Here is a 27,280-nt window from a genome sequence, read left to right as displayed (position 1 = left end):
GGTTATTCTGTACCACCTCAGGCCATTGCCAGGGGCAGAAAAAGGGACTATATTCCAGGGAGAAGGGGTTCCTTCCAGGTCAGAGAATGTGGCAGAGGGAGCGGTCTGGTATTGTCTATTATTGGGGGGTTTTTATATGTGAATAATTTCTTTTCTTATACCCTCTGCCATTATTATTGTTGCTGTTAGTGTTCATTTTCTTACCTCATTGTTTCCAGTAAAATTGTTCTAAATCTCAACCTGTGGTCTTTACCTTTTGTGCCTCAAATTGGAAGGAGAGAGCATGGTTTTAGTGGGAGTACTAAAGCACCATTCCTAAACCACAACAACCTGCAATGTATGAGATTAACTGACTAGGCTTCAAATTGATTTTTTCAATCAAATCTCTCATAAGGCTCTTCCTGCTTTCACTGCGGGAAAATGTGGAATATGGCTTAAGGTTTTTCAAGGTGTCACGCAAAGCTGGTATATTGAATCTCAGAAGGCTTATGGCCTGCAGTCCTTTACCTTTTGCATGGGGGAAATCAGAGTGGGTGAAGCATCTTGCTAGCAGCAAACTCTGTGATTCTGAAGACCTCCTTGGTGTCCCTGTCTCATCCTTCATTGTATGGTTTAGGCCTGCTCCAACAGACTTGGTTTTAATCAGGCCAGTAAGCAACGTCTAAACATCAATACACTTCTTAGAAGCACCTCAACCATGGCATGCAAAAATCACTTATTAAAAACTCACGTGTTTTATATATACTAAATACTTGCAAACCAGAGAAAACAGAAACACATAACCCTTAAAAAATGATATTTTTTCAGATTTTCTCTCTGCCTATGGATATACATTGACCCTGCAATATGCCACAAGCATTAAAATTTCAATTGGAAGAACAATTCTCAGCCACCTCTTTCATAAAAACCCTTCAATCATTTGTAATGTTTTTTGACCAGTAAATAATAGAGCTGCTTCACTGAGCTATTTAAGTCATATTATTTACAGCTGGAGAAAAATGAGGAACAGTCATTTTCTAGGGAGGCCAAAAAATATGATACATTCATACAAACTAAATTAGATTTGGATTTTTTTGCCATTAGTTTAAGAAGATAAAGGATAACCTTTTCAAGTTTTACTTTGCTTGGCATTGCATTTATATTTTCAAATGAAAGGTCTTGAACACGGAATTTCACGAGTGTTAATAAGTTTCAGTGCTATTGCTGATGTGCTGAGACTGAATCCAGATGGAACTACTGAAGTATTGCTGTAGTTGGAATGCCTATGCAGGGCCTTTTAAAACAGCGTTCAGTGGCACTTAATTTTTTTTAATCATGTGATGTCAAATTATACACCACTGTGCAAAAACTTGTTAAGCAGACTCTTGAGAAAGCATCTTTGCAGGTTTTGGGGTGTTTTTGCTCTGTTTTGGTTTGTTTCTTGTTGTTGTTTTTTTTTTTACGAGGGATTGGTGGGAAGAAGGTAAATCTGTAACTCTGAAATTTTCCTCTACAGTCTCACTTCTGTCCTACTGTGTGCACCAAGTACCTTTGCAGTCTCAGTGACTGCAATAATGACAGTACAGAGGCATGTGGAGAGGAGCTGGCAGCTAGGACTAGGCAAAAGACCATTCCTCATGTTGGTCCTGCACATATAGCTCTTCTCAGAGAGCACAAGGCAGAGAGATATTTCAGCTACCTGTTTGTACAATTATAATTGTTTTTAAAATCCTGCATTTCGACCTGACACTTACATTGGGTGAAATCCAGCCACTGCATAGCATGTCTCTGCAAAGCTTCCCCACAGGCGGTGGAGCCCTTCTAATGAACAAACAGGGCTACTCTCCAGTAGCGGTCTATTCCTATGCTGCAATGCTTCCAGAATCACCACCAAGGGGTTCAGGAAGAAGAAAAGTTAAATAAGGGAAGCATAGTGGATCCATTGTATTCTAAACCTCCTGCCATTTTCCATCACTTTCTCATTAAAAAAATGGAACATTTGAAGGCATCTTCAGAGTACATACTTATTTTGAGTTATTGCTATTGTTTTTAAACTAGACAGAGGCACAGCTGAACCAAGAAGTGCGCAGACAATTGGAGAAAACTACCCTTAATCCAAAGAGTTTACGGACGGAACATACACTACTGAACTGGGCAGCAGTAGGGTCTCAAAAATATGGCAAGAGATATCAAAATACATGTATTAAAATGAAAGGTGAAATAAATAGATAGAAAATGCTCAGGTTTTCTGCATGATCCAAGGTTTATGTTAAACTCCTAGCAGACAACCTGCTCTTTTGCACTTCACACTGTTCTTTAGGAGATAGTTTTATGGGAGAAAAATATATCGTCAAATCACCCATGAGGTAATCTCTCCTGTACCTTTTACCTTCAATACCAGAAGCAACTCAAGAGTTTCTCAAAAAACTAATCTTCAGTGAGGAACTAAAATGTTCATAACAGCTGCAACCTTTTCCTGCATGCTGACTTGTACTGTTTCAACATTTCTTCATGATCATTCATTTGAGATTACAGACTTCATGGGGAAGAGGCCACTTTTTCATTTTATTTTATGTATGCTGAGGGAACAGCACATATGGGGATCTGTTCTCCAAACATGTATGTTATAGTAAATAGATTAGGAACTTCACTACCACCACTAATTTGTTCTATACAGAATTCCGATTTCTATGTTAACTTCCTCACCAATTTCACATCAATAAATTAAACAGAAAGGTTTCATCTAATTGTATTTAAGAAAAGCCAGAAACTTTGAAGGGTTTAAGTAATGACCAAAAATAATCAGAGAGGCTACTTATTGCATTGTACAAATAAGCAGACACATTACAAGAACCATCTATTTTGCATTAACAATAGATACTTAGATCTTCTCTTCTGAGCCTTCTACCTTTTAGGAACTCATAGCAAATTAAAAGTATAAATTCATTAAACATCTATGCATTGCAGTACATTAAAGAAGTAATGCTTGCCCCATTATGCCTTGAACTAAATATTATGGTGTTTTTCCAAGAGCAGGAGAAGCCAAAAGTACCAATTATGGTCCTCTCATTTAAACAAGATACCATCTTCCTCTGATCAGACAACCCAAATGTATGCATGGAACCACTCTGTAACCGTTACAGAGAGTGTCAGTAATTCTGATTTCCATGTATGAACAATGTATGTAACTTAGTTAACAATCCATATTGTTATATGCAACCTCAATTAATTGTTTGCCTAGTAAAAATTTGGAATATGAAGGAAAAATAATATTTCTCAGCTGTGGTGCTGGCTGTGGTTTTAGTTTGTTTTGCTTTTCCATTAGGAATCTGGTATTTGTGGTTGACATTTTTATTGCATTAATGGCAGGAAACAATATGAAAAGAATGCAGACAGAAGTGGAAAACATCAGCAGAAACATTTAGACCCATTGCAGGGACTTTCTAATTATGATGGTGAGTAATAGACATGTAGAAGAAATGGCCAGGTACAGTAAAGGTTTGTGGAATGACCTTTATATTTTAAGTTTGAAGTCTAAAAAGCTGAAGACTTGCAAAATGTTAGAGAACCTTTGTTCTTCATTTTACTAAATATGGATCCCTTCAGTTCTGCAAACCACAAAGTACACAATAGCATGAGACAGTAAAAGTTTAAAGCCATAATCTAAGTTGTATCATCACACAGCTTCCATGAAAGTCTGATTATTAAAAAACATCTAGGATTTAGTCTCCAATTTAAGGTGCTCTTGGCTGGTTTAAGTTGTTTGTCTTTGAAAAAACAGTCTCAGTTTCTGGCATCTGCAGTTAAAGTCTGAGGCATGATCAAAATATGGGGTCAATGTGTCATGCTTAATTTGTAGTTATAAGAAGCACAGTATATTCTGCACTAATTGCATTTACTCACTTCCATATTTATTTACTTTCATTAAAAGGCAATAACAAAAACCACATCACTGTTTAGTTTTACTCGACGATGAAACGGATTTTGCCATTTGCTGAGAAACTGAACACACAATAAAATCCCTTATCACATAATTTATGTACAATTGGAGATGCTTCTAGCTTTGTCTTATTAAATGAGGACCAGATCTAACCACCAGTGAAGTTAACAGAAGACTTCCCCTTACATTTCAGCAGGCATTGGATTAAAGCATTGTTTTTTGGTGAGTCACAATTTGCTACAGCTGTCATTTTATCAGTGTTGTTGCCGACCTTATTTGTGTGTTTCAGTGCATGCTTTCTTCTTATTTTGAGCTTTGGATGTTTTCTTGTGGGCTAGGAAGGATGGCTTTTTCAGGAACTCATGTATTTATTTTTAGAAGACAAATGAATGTGAAATGTATTGAACTAAATATAAGTTAGTTCAGCTGCAAAGATTAGCAGCTAAACTGTACAGTAGCTGCAGTAGGGTCCTACAAACACATAGAAATTATTAACTGTACCTATTGACCAGTCCCATAGGTTCAGTGGGACTACTCACTTCAGGAGTTACTGATGTGTGTGGCTGTTTGCAGGCTCAAAGCCCCACTACAAAGCAGAAAGAAAACATCTCCTTGGAGGGAGCTACCAAACAGAAAATACATGAGGGATAAGGAACAAAGAGAGATTTCAAGATGAGGTACTGCACTGAGAATAGATGAGTCATGGAAAAGATGGTAAGTGATTCATTAATAACAGAAGCTTAGCCAATAAGGAATGTACAAGTATGAAACTAATGACTGTGCTTTTACAATACTACCAAACTATTTGCTTTTGTAAACTTAACATAGGAATAATTTTCTCCCATTGTGAAAATTTATTATGCAATTAGTTGTCACTTTAATAAACTATATGCATGGCTGTGATAACGGTTGCTCAAAATACTAAGGACTTTGCAGTTTTTGTTTGAAAAAAGAAAAACACTAGGAACTTCAAGTCCTGCCAGTTTTTCCTCCCTGCCAAGTCCTATTAGCATAAATGAACGGTTTATTTTAAGAAATGCCTGATAAATTACTCTACACAATCGGTAATGAGGGTACTGTCAGCAAAGGAGAATCATTTCCAAAATTTACTTGGCACAAATGAGTGGTTGACTAGCTCACAATCATGTTACATGGCTTGAGGCCCTGTTCTATTCCATAAATCTGCCTGACCTCTTCAGGGTGAAAATTAGTGATTCTATAGAAAAGGTAGCTGGGCAAACCTGTTCTATTTGTGCATTTTCTCCTTTTTAAGAAAAATAAACACATTCAAACTATCTATAGTACTATTTCTGTAGCTTCCTCTTTTTTGGCATACTGAAGCTCCAACTTAAAGTTACTGTCATAGGTTGTAAGGTAAAATTGCACATCTTTTTTATCACAAATTACAAGAAGCAAACACATGAAGACAAGAATTATACCGTTACTTAAGAAAAAATGAGAGGCATGAGTCTCCATTATGCTTCAATTAATCTCAACATCACTGTGTTATCTAAAAAATCAATTCTCTTTTCTTTTTAGAATATAGTTTCAAAACTAGAGAGGAATCCCTTGGCATGGATTATTGTGTCAATCAGCAACTGTAGCCAATAATCATTCATCATCTCTTCTAAAGAATCCTCGGTAAAAGCCCCTAAATACTTCATCATCATTGCTATGGAATTCATTACATTAGAGCAGGGAGAAAACCTTTCAAAGAAATAATTTAAGATAATAAAGTTTAAAAAAAAAGTCTAAGAAATCATTTATGTTCCGCTCTCCCACCACTGAAAATTACTTCCAATTGTTATTCCTTTTTTAAAAAAATTTGATTGTTAATGCTTTGTCCAGTCTATTCTTCCAAGTCCCAAACAATAGTTTTCCCACACTCCCTTGCAGACTGCTTGACTAGTTCAATTTTTTTTTATTCCAATTTTCAGAATATTTTAAATATAATTTAATCTGCACATACTTTATGTATCATCTGCCAATTTCTTCACATCTAACAATATGTTATGTATGTAGTTAAACATTCATATCCAAATACAACGTCTAACACAATATGAATACACAAGCAGTCTACATAAAGTACAGATGAAGATAAAAGGTCCCACAAGTCTTGTGAAGTTGCATAGGAAAAGAATACACACCAACAGCCTCCCAAGAGGTCTGATGTCACTCTTCTTGTCAGTGTACAGCTGTGGCGCTGTTAGTGAGATGTTGCATTACCTACCATTTGACAAGGCAGCAAAGGGTCTGGAGAGCTGAGGAAATCACCCTGAGTGCAGGAGAGTGCTGTGCAAACTCACTTCTGGGGCTGAACCCACACACTGGCAGACAGATCTAGAGTAAAAATTCTCCATGACATATCCAAAGGTATCCAAAACTACTATTAAATCCAGAGTGGACTAACAGTCATGACACTTCAAGGCCTTTGTTCAACAAGGAGTTTCAGTCCTGAGATGACTGTGACTAAACCACTCTCTAGCAAGGTTTGCAAGGATGGTTTCTCTTCTCTGGGAGAAGGATTTTAGCCATGGTAAAGTTGTCATTCCAAGAAACATATGCAAGTTAAAATGTAGCCTGAAATTTCAGGAAAGTTTATTTCTGCATAAGTGTAACTGTGTGAAACAGCAAGAAATTATGTACTCAGAGACTCTAAAATCTCTCAAGCTTTCTCACTTTTCCATATTGAGTTGTTTCCAGGCAGCTGCCTAATGAAATGCTTCTTTCTCCAGAGTGAGGTTCAGAACACAAAACTTTACTTAACCTGTGTAGAGCACATACCACACACTTTCTCAGAGCACTGAGGAGCAACAGAACAAACCTGCCAGGTCAGACACCTTCCTGGAAGGCTGCATCTCCTCTCTCAACCCCAGGATTTGACATCAAAAGGGAGCAATGTTTTTCACTTTTTGGGTTTTATCCTGATGTTGCAAACGGTACAGGGGATAAGCAGAAACAAATCTGCAGTGTTTTTAAAGATTTTTTTCGCAGTGTTATGTAAGACTCTATAAACAGCTTACAGGTACACTGTAATGGAATGGTGGGAACACCTACACCAGTGCTGCATTCTCATGCAGCTACAGCTGTACAGTCACCAGTTCTGACCACAGAACACCTTCAGAATAGCCTGCAGAACAGTTCTGCTGAAACTCAATGAATCAAGAGTCTAACTCAATATTGCCATTGCCATGGCCATATGTAATTTTATTTTACTTTTCCTTCAAGCAAACTGTAACAATTTTTGAAAGAAATGAGATTTTGAGCTTCTGTTGGCATCAAGTTTATACTAACTTCTTTTTTTTACTTCCCTTTATAATGCTTATTTACTTTTATTTGGATTTTGATTTTGTGTGGGTACTATCTTCAGATTTCCCTCTGCTAGTAACATCAGCCCTTAGTTTCTATTACTGCTGCAAGTGGATTTTTGATGGCTGAACCAGACCTGTTCATCTACATGATGGTATCAAATCATCGACTTTTTTTACTGATTTTTTACTAGTTCATTTCACTGTATATTGTTTCCTTTTTTGCAAGGAAGACTTGGTTTATCTGTGTCAAGGTAAAAATTAGAAAGGGAGAAGGTAGAAGGAAGGGAAAGAGAGGTAGGAATGTGAAAACTGAACAATGCAAAGTGAGAACTCACCAGTACTGTTCTTGTTTACAAGCTCTTCATTGCCAGATTGACTCTCCTGTTGCCCTTTGAGCATCCAGGATAACGTGACATATTTTGTGCTCAGTTTGAAGTCTACTGCTAGGCATCTTAAGTTTTCAGACACTCTGGTACTTCAGACTTTGCAAAATATGCTTTCAGATATGCCCTAGCTCCTGTTACCGTCTTTGTTCACATGTCCTCCAACAAGCCTTACAGCAGCTGCAGCAGAAAACTTGTCTATTGGTTTTATTCTTTTATTTTTCTTTGTTTTCTTCTTTGGATTTTTACCAGGGCTGATATTTCATGAAGCTTTGCAATCTCCTCTAATCAGTCAGAAGTCTGAGCACCTCAGATTGCTATTTCTTTGCTCCTATTTGGGCACACATTCTTGGTTGACATTTCATTCAGATCTATATCAGTAGGTCTGAAGTATATTTCAGGCACACTGTAGGCACCTTCTAAGTCTTCTAGGATTGCTGTTAGGTCTCCTTCAAAAAAAAGTATTTTACATGTACAGTTCATCTCTCACAGACTAAAACAGGGTAACTTCCTGTGGTAAGTGGCCCTTCAGTCTGCCATGGTTGGTACAAAAGCTGATTTACTACTGCCTACTCTTCAGGGGTCTGTGTGAAGCCCACCACTGGAGATGCAGTTTTTGTCTTATAAAATCATGTCTAGTATTCTGGACAGCATGTCCTGTCGAGTGCATCTACCATATAGAGGGATTTTCTTGGGAAGTACCTTATTTTCATATTGTACTGCTAAAATTTTGCAAAGAAAAAACCCCAGTACAAACCCACAGTTTTTTCCGAGTTCCGTATAGCAGATTTTGAGCTAGTGCTGAAAGGTGAATTAAGGGAACTGCATTTCAGAAAGCACGGCTCTGTTTCCTTTTTATTTCCTGTCTTTAAGTATATGTTCTGGGCTCCTTGGTGTGCATTAGCACTGCTCCTAACCTTCTTCAGAACAAAATAATTTTGTTTTAGCTACCCTATAGAATCTTAGGAGCAGTATCTCCTCATTGTTTTAAGTACCTTGGGTAATTCCAGAAAAAAATCACCACGTCTAATAGACATTGGACTGCTTTCATTTTGAGTGCTTTCCTAATTGCACTGACTTTTCCAGGGTCTTGCTGACATCTCTCCAGATGTCAACTAACAGAGAAAACATAGTTTTACTCAAGTTCTACATGTCTACATTCAACTTCATATTTTGCTTATTACATAGTGACATTGACTGTCTCTTTTGTCAGACCATTAACTTTTAATAGTTCTGTCATCAGCTTCAAGCCACATGTCTGGGAATCCTTCCCAGCTTCATTTTACATTGCAACACCTTAGAAGTTGGGTGCAGGTCAAAAGCATTTACACCAGGCCATTATCTTCGAAAAGGTGTAGACGCTGTTGTCACATGGCTCAAATCACAGAGTGGTAAAAGTCTTAGCCTGACAAACAGAGGTGTTAAACCGATGATAGTTTATACAATCTATTTATTGTCTATTAGTGCTGACATACATACATACAATATGTTCTCAGGTTTGGCTAAATGAAGATCCTCAGTTTATTCCAAATTTTCCTCAGGAACAATTAGGCATCTGAGTCATTCTCTGAAAGCTTCAATAGACATAATAATGTCGTTTCTTGTAGAGTTATCAACTATTTGTTATTACTCTGCCATTATGAAAAACTGAATTTTAGTCATCTCACTGTATTGAGGCTGATTTCTGACTTCCACTTCATTTTTGTGTGTCTCCTTCCCTAAAGTATGATCTTACATTTTCTGAAAAGGAGAACGCACACAGAGAACACTCTCTCCTCTACCATGCTCAGGAAATTAATACCTTGTGTATGTAACATCTCTTGATTGTCAAACTTCTTCTCCACAGGCTGCATTTGCTCTTTGGCTTCAAATACCTGCATCATGAATTCTAATTCTCCAGATTAAAGTTGTCACTAACCATCTTGGTAGGATTAGGCTGCTGATGGCTTCACTATCCAATTGGAGTCAACTGATTAAGACCTGAAAGAACAGTTCTGAAAATAAACAGGCTGACATTGTTCTTCTGTATCCTTCTGTGCAACAGATTTATCTGGACTTATGGAAGACAACCAGAGGACACCTTTCTTTTAACTGTAATCTCTATGTCCTCCATACATCTTACCGCTTTCTCTATTTCCTGAGCCACAACACACTGGACAGAAAGTCTTGTTATGCTCTCTACTTTTTTACATGTTTTTGCTGGGAACCAGACAGGGTTTTAGTGTCTTGCATATTGTTTCACTCAATACATGCCGTGCGACACAACACTTTCATTCCCATCCAGTCTGTCTTTATCCTGATTCCCAATTTCCTTTAATTTGTCCCTGTTCTGCACTGATAACACTGTTTTGGTAATTTTGCTAGACACTTCAGCTGCCCTTGCCATTTGAAGAAATTTCTCTGTTTCTTTCAGCATCATCTCCTATATGCTGGAATCATTTGCCCCATATATGTTTCTGTCTCTCATTAAATAATCTTTTATATCTCCAAAAGTACATGTGGATGCCAGATTATGTGACTGTGAGACAGGCATATATTGGCCCTTCTGTTTCTTGGGTTCAGATAAAAACACAGTCACATTCCTTCTAGGGTCACAGTATATCAAATACTTTCATTAGCTGCTGCTACAATATTTTAGGTATTATTTGTACCAACTCTGTCTCCTTCACTTCTCTTTTCACCATAAGTGATAGTATAAATGTTTTATTACACTTTTCTCATGATTACACTCCCCAGCCAATGCTTTATTCACTATGTATTAGTACTTTTATGCTTAAGTAAGGATTTTTTATATGGGAATTCAGCTTTGTTAGTGGACTTGAAATCTCATGACTGTTCATTGCCTCATGGCTGCTTCTTTTCTCTCTTTAAAGCTCTTGCTTTGTCTTTCAGTAATGCTTTATTCTTGTTAGTCTCACCTGACTGACTGTTGTATCACACTGTTCTTTACTGCATAAGGCGGGCAGAGAGTGCCCCACATCTGAAAAGTCCAGTATACTCTATTAAATTACCTGCAGAGATCATTCAATTGCCATTAACATCCCAGCCACAAAGCACACAAACTAGCTCTCTGGTGACTTCTCCATATCCGTTTTTCCTCTTAAGGTCGGTGCTTCTCTCCACCAGCTCCATGTCTTGTTTGGCAAGGATAAACTTTTGAGAAGACTAGAAAATAAGAATCTAATGAGTTTCTCTATACTGGTAAAGTAACAGATGACTGCTCTACACTACATGGTGCCTCACAATAACTGCTATCTATTCCGTGGCGGCTGCCCATTCTCTCTTAACAAGTATTCCAACAACTTATTTTAAACTAGTTGCTGAGAAGAACATTTAAATACTTAGACAAAGCACTGAAGCCGAGTGTAGAAGAATATATCCCTTGAAAGAATAAAACAGAGATCGTGCCATTCAGGACCTTGAACACTTCAGCCAGAACCAAGGGTTGAAGCCAATGCACAATGTCACTGACTGATGACCACCCCTAGGACAAGCAGAATAAAAGGGGTGGGTGGGAATCCCCAAAAGACCGCTTTCTTTTTAGCTATTTGTGCATGAGCTATTCTGCCTGCCCTGTAATTTCTATGACCTCCAAGTCTCCCCAGGATTATGAATACCTATTGTTGACTTAATTGGCAGAATAACAAGAAACATCTGCCAAACAAACCCAGTTTCTTAACCTCTGATGGTCTTGGACACACTGTGACTGTGAGAGAGAATAATGCATTTTTTGTCTATGAAAAAACCTGGAATAGATCCTTCCATAATTCAGGGAGACATTCCCAGTGTAAATCAGAGAACAAATATACAACAGAAACATCATAAAGGCTGTCTTGTTGTCAGGTGCCCATCTAATATGGCCTGTGGAACAGATCCATAATACTAATGCTAGACTGAAAGGGAACGGTAAAATTAAATTGATGAAATAAAAAGGTCTTTCTTGCTAGAAAATAAGTTTTGAGGGAGGTGGGTAGACACACAGGTGGACAGAAGATCTAAGGAAGATGTAAATGAAGAGGTTTTAAAAACAGAATAGAAAAAAACGGGATAGTTGAGTTGGAAGGGACCTATAGGTATCATCTAGTCTAACTGCCTCACCTCACCACTTTAGCTGTCTAGTGGAGGGCTGGGTCTGCTGGTTGTGACTGCTTGGAGCTGACTCCAGCAAGCTACTGATGGGTAGAAGCCTCATTAAAACATCTCTTAGGCTCCACCTTTCTTGCTTTGCTGTCATCAAATGTAGGAAACGGGGAAGTTCACGGTCAGAGCTTTTGAATTTAGATTGCAGAAAACCATGAAGAAGTGTAGGTTTCATTGTCCATATCATATTCTGGCTTTCAGGCCAGAAGAGGTCTGGTAATGAGGCCGAAGAAGCTCTGGTAATGGTTACATTATTCAAATATAAAACTAAATCTTGAACTACTAAAAACTCTTCTGGTAAAGACATTAAGCACTAGAAGACACAGATTTACTAAATTATGATTGAGCTTTCAATCTTGTCTCTTGGTTTTTTAAAGAGCCTCTACAGATAGATCCTTTTAATATTTCTGTGTAATTATCAGTCAGTATATTACAAAGTGTATTGTGGATTGGAATGCTTTGTTTTGCATATATTAGGTTCCATATTTTACAAAACATTTTAGTTGACTACTTAAAGTAAGATTTAAAAAATCATATGGCAAAGCTCCAAATAGAGTCTTCAAAAAATAGCAGAGAACTTTACTGAGGACATGTTTTACTGTAAATAAGACAACATTTGTTTAATTCATTCATCCTGAGTTTAAAAATTATCCACAATTTACTAAGGCATTTAACATCAACAGTGAATTCACAGTAAATCATCAGGGTATGTAAATTCCCTGAGTGTACCCAATATTTGAAATCTGGTTTATAAATAAATAATTTTTTTTCCTGGCTTTTAAATTATTTTTCTTGGATATCAAAGATTAGTGAAATTACACATTAGTACTGTTCAAAGACAAGCAGGTAAAAATTCAGTATGATATCAGGGATTAACTTGGTTTTCAATTACAATAATTTTCCTTATATGAGATTTTGTTTAAAAAAAAAAAAGGAAAAAGAAAAACATTTATATCCTAAAAAAATATTTCTGAATTTTCTGAATCACCTCTACTTATAAATTATATGCACCATAATTACCTAATCCTTCTCTCTCTACAGATTAACACCAAACAACCTCCTTGGGTTGTCAAGTGTAGAAGAGTTTATAACATAGTCACATGTGATATACAAGTGTAATGGATAATTATGTTATTGAAGTATATGATTATATTTTATTGTAACTGGTGCCCAGTACAAGATTAAATTCCAAGAGTAAGATAAGATTTTAGACCTATAGCTTCTAAACACAATCAATGAAGGATCTTGATTCATGTCTGTGTATGCTTGGGAAAAAGAATATCAATCTATGAAAATACCTGTATATGCTATGCCTCAAAATATAGCAACTGAGTGAAAACTTCCTACATTAAAAAAACCCAAAACCAAAACAACAAACATTAAAAATGTAAAAGTAAAAAAAGTAAAGGCAAATTCGTGGAAATGGTAGCATCACCTCATGGACATTGTTGATGGGTGATGTTGCTTTGAGTGGTGAGCTTTCCAGCAGTGAGAATCTGAAAGACATATTAAAGTAGTAAACAAGGTATTGCTTTCTTTCTTGAAGTCAACTGAAAGGAAGATTCCAAGGTATCACCACGCTAGCTAACATGTTGAAAAGCTTAAAATCTGTCAGAATAATAACCCTTAGAAAGTGAATGGCTTAACTGGAAGACACCAAGGGTTTTCTTTTAAATTCTAAGCTACTCCCCCAATTTATCTTGTTTTCCTCCAGTAGATTTATCTACACTGTCATTCTTACAAAAGTGCTTAAAGGATATGTTAAAGTGTCCTCTTGCAATCTAACATTGCCATGCAGCCACATCAAATCTACATTTTACCCATGTATTCTCACAACACTTTTAGAGGCAGTAAAAGCTAGAGCATGGTACCTGAATCTAAAAGAAGCAGAAGCACAGGTCAGCATTTTCTGATGGGTTTTTTTTCTCAGGAAATCCAAGCAAAAATGAGGAGCAGAAAAGTAAGCTATTAAACTCGGCATTCAGTTTTGAGATACAACAACTACTAAATCATAGAGTGGGGATATTGATTTATGAGTAGTGAGGAAGTCAGAAAGTAAAACTTCCCTCTCAGGAACTACAACACAAGTCCTTATTCCAGCCTTTTAAGGTACCAAAGGTAAATACTACCAACACAAAGATCTATGGCCTTTTTTTATCTTTTCTATCCCCCTTCTGTATGAACAAATGTGAAAACTAGAATGTTTCAAATTACAGGAGAGTTTTTGTCATAGATTCACTCATATAGGGATCTAAATCTCATAATCAAAGCACTGCAGCTTTAATTTTTTAGCACTAACCTTGTGATTTCTTTAGAATACTATTAAATTGCTATGAGTCTGTACAAGCTTGTATGTCTGCGTTCCTGGGCTTGAAATAGCAGATGTGTGCATGAAGTTGTGCTTTCAATATGTATAAACTGGATGACTGGAATTTGGTATTTGTGCATCATCAGCTTTAAAATTTTGTTTGCCTTACACGTTTATAAATTGTACTGCCTCTCTTCACAAATGGGCCTGATTTTCTGTTCCTTGTGATGTTTCTAAAAACAGCCTGCAAAGAATATTAAAAAGCTTTTTCTAATCTGCGAACTTCTGCCTCATTTCATCTCTGCATCTATTTCAAAACCCAGGAGGAGCACTCCACTTACACACAAATCAAAATACTTTTTTTATTGTCCTGCCAGAGGCACAATCTCTAAATTACTAATTTAAAGCAATGAACTCACATTACATTTTAAAATTCATTATCAATTCCATTTAATAGAGCATTTATTTGCTTTTTATACAGGTAACCTGCTTTAATTTTCTATGTTCAGTCTAGTTTCAGAGAACCAAAGAAACAGGGATTCTGTGTTTTCTTAGGGAATTCTGTTCTGTACCTTAACAGACTCTGTATCAGGAGGATTTTTCTGATCAGGTCTTGACCCAATGCCTAATGTTTCAACAGACCCTGGATTAAACTAGTTCACATCTATTCTGTCTTGTTTTATACCTTTTGCACAGTGTTAGGATGAACAAGCTAGTTTTACTTGCCCAAAAAGAAGTTTATGTTTAACAAAAGAAATTTCAACATTTGGATCAAATTTGGTGAGCAATAGCAGATAAATAAAATCTGGTAAAAGAATAAAAGGGACGTCTAGTCACAAAACATTTGGCAAAATTCTTGGGAATTTCCTTCTTGCCCAGAATCACAAAAGAGCTCTAGAATAGTTAGCAAAATTGCAGAGGGCAAAAGAGGTGGCAGCAATGCTTTATTTTTGATAGCCCCAATTATTAAGGCATCATTTAGAATATTCAAGACTCGGGTCAAAATCACCATTCTGGTTTTTGATTCTGATGCAACATGGCATTACTTTCTTGGCTGGGCTTTGCTAGAAAGAGTGGTAAGTACAAGAAAGAGGGACAAAAATAATTTCAAGTTCACAGTGACTAAAAGAACTTAAATATTCTCTACTTCAGGAGTTATAGATAAATTTACTAGCCTACAACAGGTGCATGCTATCTACTGGTGGTTGGCTCTTAATCAAATGAACAAATAAGTTAACTGTATAAGCCTTATTTTGCCCCTTATTTCTATCCAATGATTCTTTTCATAAACTACAAGGAAAAATATCATCAAATTTCACCTATTATAATCATAATTTTCAAAAACATGTAGCTAATTGTGAGTTCTATTTTCTCAATCTATTGCATGAAGAAGTGAGAAATGTAACTTCGTGGGCTAAGAGACTTGCCCAGTGTCAGGCAGGAAGTTTGTGATGCACTCTATACAACTGCAGTTTTTCCTGTATACATACAGTACACAGACTGCAATGAAAAAGACAGAGTTACAAAACTGTACTGCACTGTACTTACACAAAGGACCTGAAAAGATCTGGGCAATTCACCCTACATAGTTTGTCAAAAAGTTATCTAGATGAAATTTTGGTCAGGTAAGTACTTTCATGGGCATAAAAAGTACTTAAACCTCATGAAAGACACACAAAAAAAAGGTTCTCTGTTAAATTGGAGACCATGAGTTTTTTAACAATTAAATTGATCAGGCCTTTAAAGACAGATGTGGATATTTGAGGAATTTTCCATCTCTTGAGGATTTTTGAAAAAGAAAAACGACAGTCAAACATACATGAAAGAGTTAAATTGATGACATTCCATGGTCAATGTGATAAAAAGGCAAAGCACATGACTCAATGGCCAGTGCTGACCACAAAATTGTTCATTCTAGGTTCACAGAAAACAGCATAAGTCCAATCACTCTTACTGTTGATGGGAAGGCAGGGCTTGGGTCAAGACAATATGGAGGAAACACAAATGAGGATTAGTCTACTCAGTGTCTAGGGATTAAGTAAAATTGTCTAAATGTTTAAAACATATTTTTACATTTAATGAAACCAAAATTTTTTTAACTGACAGTAGATTCCTTTTCTTATCCAATAACTGTTAAAGATCATAAAGATATATGAAAAATTTATGGGTGTTGGAGTAAGTTGGCTGTTTTACAACACACCCGAGGCATGCAGACGTATCTTTATAATCTCACAGTTCATCTTTATAATCTCACACCTTGAACTGTGTGAGCACCTGGATGTGCTTGTTACAGAGTGAGGGTTAAGAAACTACTTTCAAAGTTATTGTTATTTATAAAGAAAGAAGTGATAAACACATTCAAACAGAAGAAAATACCACATCATTTTAAACAAAGTTGAATTCTAGCACAATAACATTGGTGAGAAACTCATTAGTTTATTTGGAAATTCAGTCAATACTGCAGCTTTCTCCCCCTCCCTCCCCCCATCATGTGACAGCAAGGTGATACTCTTGAGTTAACTCTCCATCACAACTATGTCCAGTTAAAAGAAAATCCTAGTACAGCTTAGGACACATGGAGGAAAATATAAAGAAAATATTCTCCTGTAACTAGAAGTATATTTACCAACCAACATTCAGCAATACTTCAATCACAACTTTACTTGACTTATTATGTACAGAGCAGGAAAATCGCCCCACTTGTCCTCTGAAAAATACTCATTTTTCCTCCCTATATGGAAGTTCCAGATTCTGGGAAAAAATACGTGATGCAAGGAAAACAACTTTGATTGCCAGATCCTAAGGACCGACAGAGAAACCTAGGGTCTGATGAGAGAAGAGTCTGGCTCAGAGACTTTGAACAGCAGTCCTGGAGAGCCATTGCTTGAGTGACAGTCAGTACTGCTGCTCAGTTAGTTTGAGACTTCCACTATTTCTTAATTCCCTTCAACAACTGAAGTCCCAGAACTAGGTAAGAAACAGCAGCCTTTTCTTTCTAGAAACAACTTTAAAAGTATTAACTGTGGCACTTAGATAATTCTGGGAGGTATAACAAATTTTAAAATCTGTGGTAGAGAAATACTGTGGAAACATATGACAGAGGAGTAAAAATATTAAAAATTTTTATTTATGTTTTACTTTAAAAGGAATCTTGAAAGATTCCAAATTAAAGCATCATTCATTAAAAAGATGTACTCGCCTTTCTACCTAATCCTGAAGCCAATAACATATTCCTTGCCATTCCCACCATCTCTTTTCTGTTTTTGCAATCAGTATGAATATACTGTTTGTATATTTATTAATTTTTTTTTTAATTATTTTGAGGATAGCTAGGTGAGCTGTCATACATTATTTGTGTAAGTTCCTGTAATGGTCATGGACTCCTCAAAACTGAAATCAGCTCTGTGAATGTAAAAGACATAAACAGTCAGCCCTGATGACTAAAAAAGGTGAATGAGGTAACGGTAATGCTAGTGAAGCTGTTTGTCTCCAATGTACCATAAGTAGTGAAGTGAAATTAAAATTTTTCAATCAACATTGGTTATGCACATGCATGCATGCACACACACATACAGACATACATAGACACATATTAAAAAAACACCCGAAGAGAAGCAGGCAGGATCAGAAGTTCAAGCAAAGGATCTTGAAAAAATTTTTGGGATTTTTTATGTTGTTGTTGTTCTTATATTGAAGGATCTCCTAGCTGCAGGAAACAATGGATTGGAGTACAGACTTCCTTCATTTCCTGCAAACTTCCTCCATGTGGAAGTCACTATTCCCTGCTTTATATCTAGTCCTGCTGAAACTTCCTCTACTACACTTACATTAAATGGTCAAAAAAAGATAGTATGTATCACTAACAGCCATATTTGCTCCCTGTATTGAAATGCACTGATCAAATACATGGACACACCAGTATTGTTTCCTTAACTATAACTAGTCTTCCACATACATGAAGAAAACAGGTATAAATACATGCATAACAAATAGAAATAAATATTTAAATTAACAAATTTCCCAAGAAATTCCTTCCCTGAGGAATCAAAGTAGTTTTCAGCTATTAACAGAGATCTGAAAAACTGCAAACAATTAGTTTGGTAAGACACAAAGTGGTTTGTCCAAGGTTAAGGAAGAAATCTGTGGCATAATAAGGAAGTCCTATTAGACTTTTTGCCTCTTCTTCTAAGAGATTGATAGCAATTAGTCTCCATGGAACCATGACACCATTTAATGAATCATACAACAGGAAAAGCCAACCTCTGAAAAAAAAATTCTTTCCTGTTTCAGTAGTATATTCGTAATTCACAGTGACAGGAGAAGACCGGAAAAAGGGATATTTCTCCTGAGTGGGTTGATTAATTAACATAAGTTGCCTGAATTCAGTCCAAGAAATCTATGTCAAGGAGGAATCCTGCACTATTTTTCCTAACTGAGCTTGGAATAGTCCCCCAAACACTTTATCTCAAGAGCACGGAAGGAAATTATGAAGCCAGGTATGAAATTGGCCTTTCTGAGCAATAAAGTCATCCTTGATGCAGATCATGGACCAAAGGACAGACATAGTGTTTATCAACTCAGGAAATGGGGATGAGAAGAACATACAACATAAACATTATCAAAACTAAGAATAGTTGTTTTGTCCAAAAGAGGTGATTTACACAATTTCTACAGTTATATTGTTTCCTGTTTGATCAGAGATGGTTCCAGAGTCTAGGCTTATATCCAAATCCCCAGTTTACTAAGGCTTAGAAGGGGTCAGAAATTAAATTTAGTTCACAAAGGTTCCTGCTAGTTAATAAATTCTAAAAACGTTAGTTTGTTTGGGACAGCTAAACACATCATGTTCTCTTCATTATAAAAATAATATTACAAACACCATTTTGACTTTAAAAAACAACTGGCAGCCTTTAAAAGTCAACATTAGAGACTAGATAATGCAGAAGTTGGGCGTATTATTATCTGAGTTTCCTAAACCATATAAGTTTGAAAGGTTTGAAAAGATTTGGGAAAGATTGTATTGCATCCATTATTTTTCCCTTTGTGATCAGTGTGGGTTGGGAGCATCCATTATGCTCCATATTGGCACTCAGAATACTCAGTGGCTTCCAGAAACCCACATGCCTTGTAAAAGTCCATTACTCGTTGGCAAAGTAGTTCAAGACTAACCCAGATGCTAAAACTTCTCAAAATTTTGTCCCTTCACTTACCTGTAGCGTCTCTGTGCCATCCAGTGCCATCTGCAATATGGCACTGTATAAAACATGATTTTTATGTCCCCAAGTGTACTTTCTGTGCTCTACATTTCCCATTTGATTAAATTGTGTCATATCTTCTTCAGATCTTTGTGGGGATGGCTAAGCACAACAGAGCTGAGGAAGAGATACTGATGTTAATCACAGAATTAGAACATAATCCAAGTTGGAAAGGACTTCAGGAGGACTCCACTCTTATTTGGGTCAGATCAGAGTCATGTCTTAGGTCAAATCAGGTTGTCCCTGGCTTTAGCTGGCTGTTCTCTGAAAACTTCTAAGAACAGAGTATGCATGACCTCTCTGGGCAACCTGCTCCACCACCTGGCTGTTGTCATGATGAAAAAGATTTTTGTGATATACAGGCTGAATTTCTCTTGTCTGTCATCCTCCCACCATGCACTGCTGTGAAGAGCCCAGCTCTTCACATTGATAACCTTCCTATAGGTGCTGGAGAGCTTCTGACAGGCCCCCCCTAAGACTGCCTTTTCCCCTGGCTCTACCTCTCCAGCTGAGGTGCTCCAGCTCCTGATCATCTTTGGAGCACTGCCCTAAACTAAAGACGATTGAGTTGCCTTCAGGTATAGAAACAGAAGAGATTCATTAGTACAGCCCTAGAATCAGATGAACCAGTTCTGGCAAGAATGACTCAAGCAGGGCTCTCTCACAGTGTTGCACATTCTATATAGGATACGTCAAGTGTATGTATATGTCAGTTCTAGAATAACATCATGACATGAATATACAGAATTATCTTGTGAAACATTATCCTAATGAAACTACTGAACTACCACAGAACCACTTTTTTTTTCAGAACGTTCTCACAATCTTTTATAGAGTCACTCTAAGTCAGACACAATGAATTCTCTTTTTCACCTCTGTTCTTGAATCTGAGATATCTTGATACTAGTAACAACAGTGTAATGTATATGTGCATAGACATTTTTCATGAATACTTGAAACAAGAGATATCAAAATGCAAGATCTCTTTCTTTTGTACCATAAAGATATATTCTGAAAAGAAAAATTACTAGAAATATGTTTTTTGTAGTACTTCTCCCACTCCCTTTTCACCACCGCCCTATAATACACTTATCAGCACACAGTATACCTTAGGCTAGAAATCACAAAAATGGCAAGGGAGAAACATTGACTAGGTGAGGAAAGAACCAAATTCAATAACCATAACAAAAGATATTTAAGCAAAGGAGGAGTATGAGTTACCAAGTCCAACATTAAAAATGTAGCCTACACTAATGTCAATGGCAAAATCTCTCAGAATTTCAAGTTACAAGATCTACAATGGAGGATTCATACACAGATTTGAACCAACTCTCAAACTGAGGACAAGCATGGAGAAGGACTACTGCGAATCAATATGCTAGACACAGAGGCCACCTGTGATACTTGGAGCTAAAATCTGCCAGTATGCTTCACTTAATAAATGCATGTCACTGCACTCACAGCTTTACTTGGCCGCAAAAGTTGCACCTCTGTTAAGAGCCTCAAGTGTGATGTCCAATTCAATTACTAAAGGACACATTAAAATCTGGCTTATATGCTTAAGAAACAACAGCAACCTATTTTTATTTTGGGATCAGAATCTCCCCAGTCTCTTTAAAGAAAAACATTTTCAGTCTATTCAGTTTCAACATTCACATTAATAACTTAATTTTCCTTAATTTTCCTAATAAGCAATCCTGAGACAGAAACTGAGAGCTTAGTAAACTTGTTCTCTACCAAATACAAGATACTAAATATAACCACATTGGAAAAAAACCCCAAACTTCTATTTTTAACTTTCATTGAGAGGAAGTTGTCTACTGTAGGCTTTCTTTGCACACTCTTCCCTCTACTCTTCAGATATAGTATTGAGCAGGACAAATCCAGGGTACTTCTGTTACCTATCATCAACAGTGGCCAAACACACTTTAGTTTTGGGACAGAGTAATGCACTGTCTTTCCAGTGATATCAATAGGTCCATTCTGCTCACACTGAATGAGTGTTCTTCCCCCTTTCCTCCCCTGTCTCTCCCCTCCTTATCCTTCCATGCCAGGAAAGGAAGGAATTCTACTTTTCCTGCTCAAATATCCAATAATCATTTCAGCCATCTGTTTCAATACAAGAAACTCTTCATAGAAGTCCATCTAAATGGCAAACCATTAGAGACTAAGATGATTTATTTTAGTTTAGCGCAGTGTCACTAGTTTAATAAAATAAAAAATAACTAAGGATTTGGGAAGTACTATGGCTTACCTATGTAAAAACTCACTCTCTTGCCAATACATTCTATCGCTGCTGACAGACATTAGAACATTCCTTTCATCTCTTTCCTCTTCTTGCAGTTTAAGCTATCCCCTTAAGGAGTATTTGCTTTCTCTAAGATAGATTATAAATTGTATGCAACATGAAAACCTTACACACTTCCTCTACCATCTGTAAGGCTTTTATTTCTACTTCTACTTCTACTAAGTCAAAACCTTTTATTTTTATTTTCATTTTGGGTAAATTAACCAGGATTACTTTTCTGTAAGAAAATTAAAAAAAAAAAAAAAAAAAAAAAAAAAAAAATAAAAAAAAAAGGATTGCTGTTTCCAGATACGTGCCTCTAAATTAGAGATGCATTTTTTAATACAGTCAACCAAAGATCCAAGTCTAGTGAGACCAAATGTGGAACGCAAACTGTGATAAAGAGCAAATATGGAGCATACACATCCACACACACAAAAACCCCCTCTGTTCATGAAGAAAACATGATCTAATACAGGATTGGTTTCTTTCAAATAATTCTTTCTGCATCCCAGTGTGATTCCGGGATGTGCAAATTAAGAAAAATTTTATGGGTCAAATTCTTCTTAACACTACATATGCTCAAGGCAACCAAAATTGATGACAACTGGTTGCTGTGTCAGAGGGTGGAACTGGCAAAGAAAATGACAATGTAAGGAGAAGTTCTTATAAAAATAGACAGGACTTAGTACTTTGAATGAAGGAGGAAGCAATTCTCACTGTGGCTTGGGAGAGAGATAAGCAGAGAGAAGTAGAAAAATTGACCCAATAGCTAATAGATTATCAGATAAGGATCAATTATCAAAACCAAGACAACTGCAAGGATCTGTATGTTCATAATGGCTCTGGTTGAACCTAACCCAATTACATAACTAACTCTGATGGAAGGAAAGCTACACCAGTTCCTGATCCATTCAGAGCTTTAAAGAGGAGAGACTAGTTTATTACTTCTGTATATACTTCTGTGTTCTTTGGAAGTACAAAATATCTATTTAAGACTTCATTATTGCAGAGCTTCATTAAGTCTTCAGTACAAATTTCCTTCCTCTTTTGTCTTCTTTTTTTTTTGTTTGTTTTGGTTTTTTTAGTTTTTGAATTTTTTTTGTTTTTAAAACAGAAATGTCTCTAAAAGAAGCCTGGGTAACTTGCAAAATTGAACGAAATCAAAAACAGATTCACATATTCATGTAGATGATTCAGCAGTAACATTTCTAGCAGTGGGAGTTTGCAACTATTATCAAATCCAGGTTCATGTTTTGTGACAACTGACCGATGGGAACCAGAAGATATTCTGACACATGCTTTAACCCATTTTTCTGCTACTGTAATCACTACAAGCACAAATGTCGGCCTGGTTAAACTTTTATTCATTTGAGTGAAATGTGAAGATGTGTCATGTCCTCAGCTGAGTTCCGGAACCACTCAGGATGTCATGTAGCATTTAATTTAGCAAAAAGGATTAAATATCTAACCTGGAACAGCTATTCTCCCAGCTGTTGGATGATTCATTTCCATCACAAGTCCATTGTGCAGTACCTAGGAAAACAAAACAAAACAAAACAAAACAAACCATGTATGTAATATAAAATACAATCAGTTCCTAAACTCATGAGGAAAAAAAGAGATAAACATTATCATGCTCTTTGACAGATTCTCTGAAAATACAAGGAGCTACAACACAAGTAGTTTGCTTAATGTGTAAAATGAAAACTCTGATGTTTGACACTACTTTTTATTTATGCAGCTAAATAAATGCTTCACTAAGACTGAACATGCCTAACATATCTTTAAGCTCTTATAGTCGTCATCAAACATAAGAAACTGAGCTGCAAGCAAGTTACACTTTCAACCACCAACAGAGAACTGGTACCAACACAGAATGACTATTAAAACGTTCACACCCTTTCATATTAACCTGAAATATGTACTAAAGGCCTACACATAAACTATGTTCTCTTGTTTGTTCTGTTAGTTAGTATTGATCTTGCAACAGATCATACTGCACAATACTGTCTTAAGAGCTTTTACAAACATTTTGGAAAGATTAAATAATTTTGATGCTTTTTCTGTTCTTTTCAGCAGGTATGCCATGCTTCAGCCCTGTGTATATCTATATGGGATGATTATTCATCACAATTTTCAGGTCCTTGTTATTAACCTCAGCCAGAAAACAATGTGTGATATGAAAATTGTCAAGTAACAGAGAAAAAGATATTCATACTAGCAAACTCACTGCTCTTGTTTATATAATTCTTCACCCAAAGCCAATAAACAATATTTGTAATTTCCTTACCTATTATTCTTCCATCCTTGTAACACTGTTACTTTAATCATATAATCAGAATTAAAAAAAAAAAAGAATAACCACCCACTAGGCAATTATTTTCATATCCAATGTAACAAGTCTAGAATGTCTTGTATCCAATGTATCAGCTATAGAAAATGAAACACGGGAAAAGCCTTTTAAGTGATCATGTAATACATCTACCTAGTCACCTCACACCACGAACAACACTAGCAACCTTGACTATTAATGACAAGTGTTGGTCCAATTAATCTTTAAAACTTCCAGTTAATGAGATGAGAATTTTCTTATGTAGTCTGCACCTTATTCTCTATTTTTATTATTAGAAATTTTTCTCCTGATACACAATCTAAGTATCTGTCTATTTAACATCTTTATTCTTGTCTTTTCCCCAACTGGACACAGAAAACCAATCACTAGTATCTTTATAACATTCTTTTATGTACTGGAAGATTGTAATCACATCCTCCCTCAGTCTGCTCTTTTCTAGACTAAACAAAACTAATTCCTTTAACCAATCTTTCCAGGTCAAATTTTGTGAACCCTTTATCTGTGTAGAATAGCCTGCTTTAAAAATTCCCATTCCTGAACAGGTGGTGTCAAAAGGTCAGCTCTTAGCTTGTGGGGTAAACCTATTTAGCTGACATTTAGAAATCCAGATACTTCCGATAATAGATGCTGGTGGAACAATGTCTGTTCACTGGTCTAATTGTTTGGCAGTATACCAAGTCATTAGTTCTATTTCTCTTTCAGAAGGTTAAAGGCAATTTTGGTAGACTTTCAAGTGAGACATCCAGAATTTTTTTCCAAATAACAGAATTAGAAAATATAATTGCTTGTTTTAATTCATATTTAGAACCTTTCCAGCCATGCCCTTAGGCAAACAGCATTGAAAGTTTCCTTTCTCCACAACTTACACGAGCTTGCTTTATGCATTTAATTGGTTATTTGAGGCCTGAATGCAAGAAAACACACTAATTTGAACTTGAAATCCACAGCATGCTCAGGTGAATAAGCAGTTCTTTAGATGGCAAATTAAAGGATGTACCTAAAAGTGGCTCCACTTGGTTAAAGAAAAACATACAAATTATCTAGCAGCTACTCAGGGCTCCACAAAAATCATGTTTTTCTCTGTTCTGGGTCTCTGAATTCTTATTCTCATAAGACAGACCTAAATTGCTTTTAAAAGATTTTTTTTTAAATCTTTTTTTGTTAGACTCAAATTCCAGGTCCCTCTTCTTTACAGAATGAACTACAAAACCCCCAAAATGTGTTTGAGGATCATTGCTACTCCTTTTAAAAGAATTGCTTAAGATGCAGTCAAGCTTCATTACTATTTTCATTATTAGTACAGAGTTGAATTTAACTCTCAGATGTATTCTTTACTCAAAAACACTCAAATATCTATTATTTTTACTTTCTACAGCAATTAAGACTATATTGATATATTCAGTTCCAACTTTTCTTTTGAAGAAAGCAATTACCAAGCAATGACTGGTCAACAACTGTGGATTTTTTTTCCCCTGCATCAGCAACACTGTTTAAAATAACTGTGAAATTTCCCATTCCATGCATTCCCAAAGGATTCCCAAAAAGAAATTGAAAAAAAAAACTTCACCAATTTCTTACACGCATTCTTAAAAACCATGAAGAAAACATATAAGATTACTGCATTCTAGCCTTGGGAGAATGCTACATTCACATCCTTTATCATCAAAGACAAGGAAAATCAGAGGAAAATTTAAGACATGACTCAAAGGCTTTCTCCTCCATTGTCTTGTACTCCTGAAATGGTCATGATCTTTCTGATGTGGTAGAGCCCTCTATTTCATCTGTATTGACCTGAGCTCATAATAAGGAACTGATGACCCAAGAGAATCGTGTAAAAGATGATGGCTATCAGTAGATAAAATTTTTAGGTTTTTTTCCATACAGCTTATTTTTCAGGGTAGAAATATTATATTATCTGTTACCATCTGAGATTTTCTGAATCAAATAATGTTTGAGAGGAATTTTACAGTGAGATCACTGTAAAAAATCAGAAGCACAGTCTTCAGTCTTTCAGTAAAAATCTTTTAATATGTATCAGGAACAGTGTGGCCAGCAGGACCAGGGAAGTGATTCTTCCCCTGTACTCAGCACTGGTGAAGTCAAACCTTGAGTACTGTGTCCAGTTCTGGGCCCCTCAATTTAGGAAGGACATTGAGTTACTGGAATGAGTCTAGAGAAGGGCAACAAGGCTGGTGAATGGTCTGGAGCACAAGCCTTGTGAGGAGCAGCTGAGGGAGCTGAGGTTGTTAACCCTGGAGAAAAGGAGGCTCAGGGGAGACCTTGTCATTCTCTACAACCGCCTGAAAGGAGGCTGCAGCCAGATGAGGGTTGGCCTCTTCTCCCAGGCAACCAGTGACAGGAAAAGAGGACAGTCTCGAGATGCTCCAGTGGAGGTTTAGGTTTTACATTAGGAGGAATTTCTTCAAAGAAAGGGTGATTAGATATTGGAATGGGCTGCCCAGGGAGGTGATGGAGTCACTGTCCCTGGAGATGCGTAAGGAAAGGCTGAACCTGATCTAGTTGACATGGCGGTCTTCAGTCATAGATTGGACTTATGATCTCAGAGGTCTTTCCCAACCTAATTGATTGATTCTGTGATACCATTTTATTTTATTCCAAATACAGACATAATTTCAACTGTGATGACACGTGTAACTAACCACCCATGACAATACAGTTGCCTGTAGAACTGCCAGCAAGGTTTCAAGTCCATTTTACCCAAGCTAAGCTTCTCAAACTGGGACAATCCCTATCAAAGGAGATGCTGGAATCAGAAACATATCAAACCTCCCACCTCCCTCCTTCCCTGATCCATATTTTAAAAGTTCTATTTAATGTGGAGCTATGCACTCAAAATTTGCGTTTTTACAGGTACCACTCTTTCGCAGATTGATCTAAAGATTAGTGAACAGGATTTTTAGGGCCAAAAAGGAAATGATGTAACCATTTTCTCCATATTTTTGTAGCCACAAGACAGCTGGCTGTTGGTAAATGTAATTACTACTCATGCCTCCAAACCACAGAAAAGTAGTAATAGTTTTCCCTGTACATGCTGAACATAGAGCAAAGGCCATAATCACCCCCTGAAGAAGTAACAGCACTTGTTGTGAAGAAAATGCCATATTGGAATTGCATCCCACATCCTAAAAGAACGCATTTTTATTTGAAAAGGGGTAAAGTCATTTGAAATTTGGAAAAGATATTAAACATATACCCATCTGATGCCTGGTTCTGCTTGGTCTTGTATTTCTAGAATGTTGTTGCACAACAGAATGGTTTGCCTGTCAGCATGTTTCCCCTCCACCTTTTCTCCAATGCAGT

General features: G+C 36.5%; 1 protein-coding gene across 2 annotated transcripts in view; it reads right to left on the bottom strand.

Moving 5' to 3' along the window:
• Nucleotides 1-27,280, bottom strand: part of SUGCT (succinyl-CoA:glutarate-CoA transferase) — a 346,592-nt gene that overhangs the window by 33,798 nt on the left and 285,514 nt on the right. For both annotated transcript variants that reach the window (XM_042044439.1, XM_042044440.1), the window contains one exon: nt 23,076-23,139. In XM_042044439.1, coding sequence (XP_041900373.1) covers nt 23,076-23,139 — 64 coding nt within the window. The remainder of the gene's footprint in view (nt 1-23,075; nt 23,140-27,280) is intronic.

Source organism: Corvus kubaryi, unplaced genomic scaffold, assembly GCF_017639235.1.
Source record: "Corvus kubaryi isolate FWS band 111438036 unplaced genomic scaffold, C.kubaryi_AGA036_p1.0 37398, whole genome shotgun sequence".
NCBI classification, from domain to species: Eukaryota; Metazoa; Chordata; class Aves; order Passeriformes; family Corvidae; genus Corvus; species Corvus kubaryi.
This window is presented reverse-complemented; position numbering and strand designations above follow the sequence as displayed.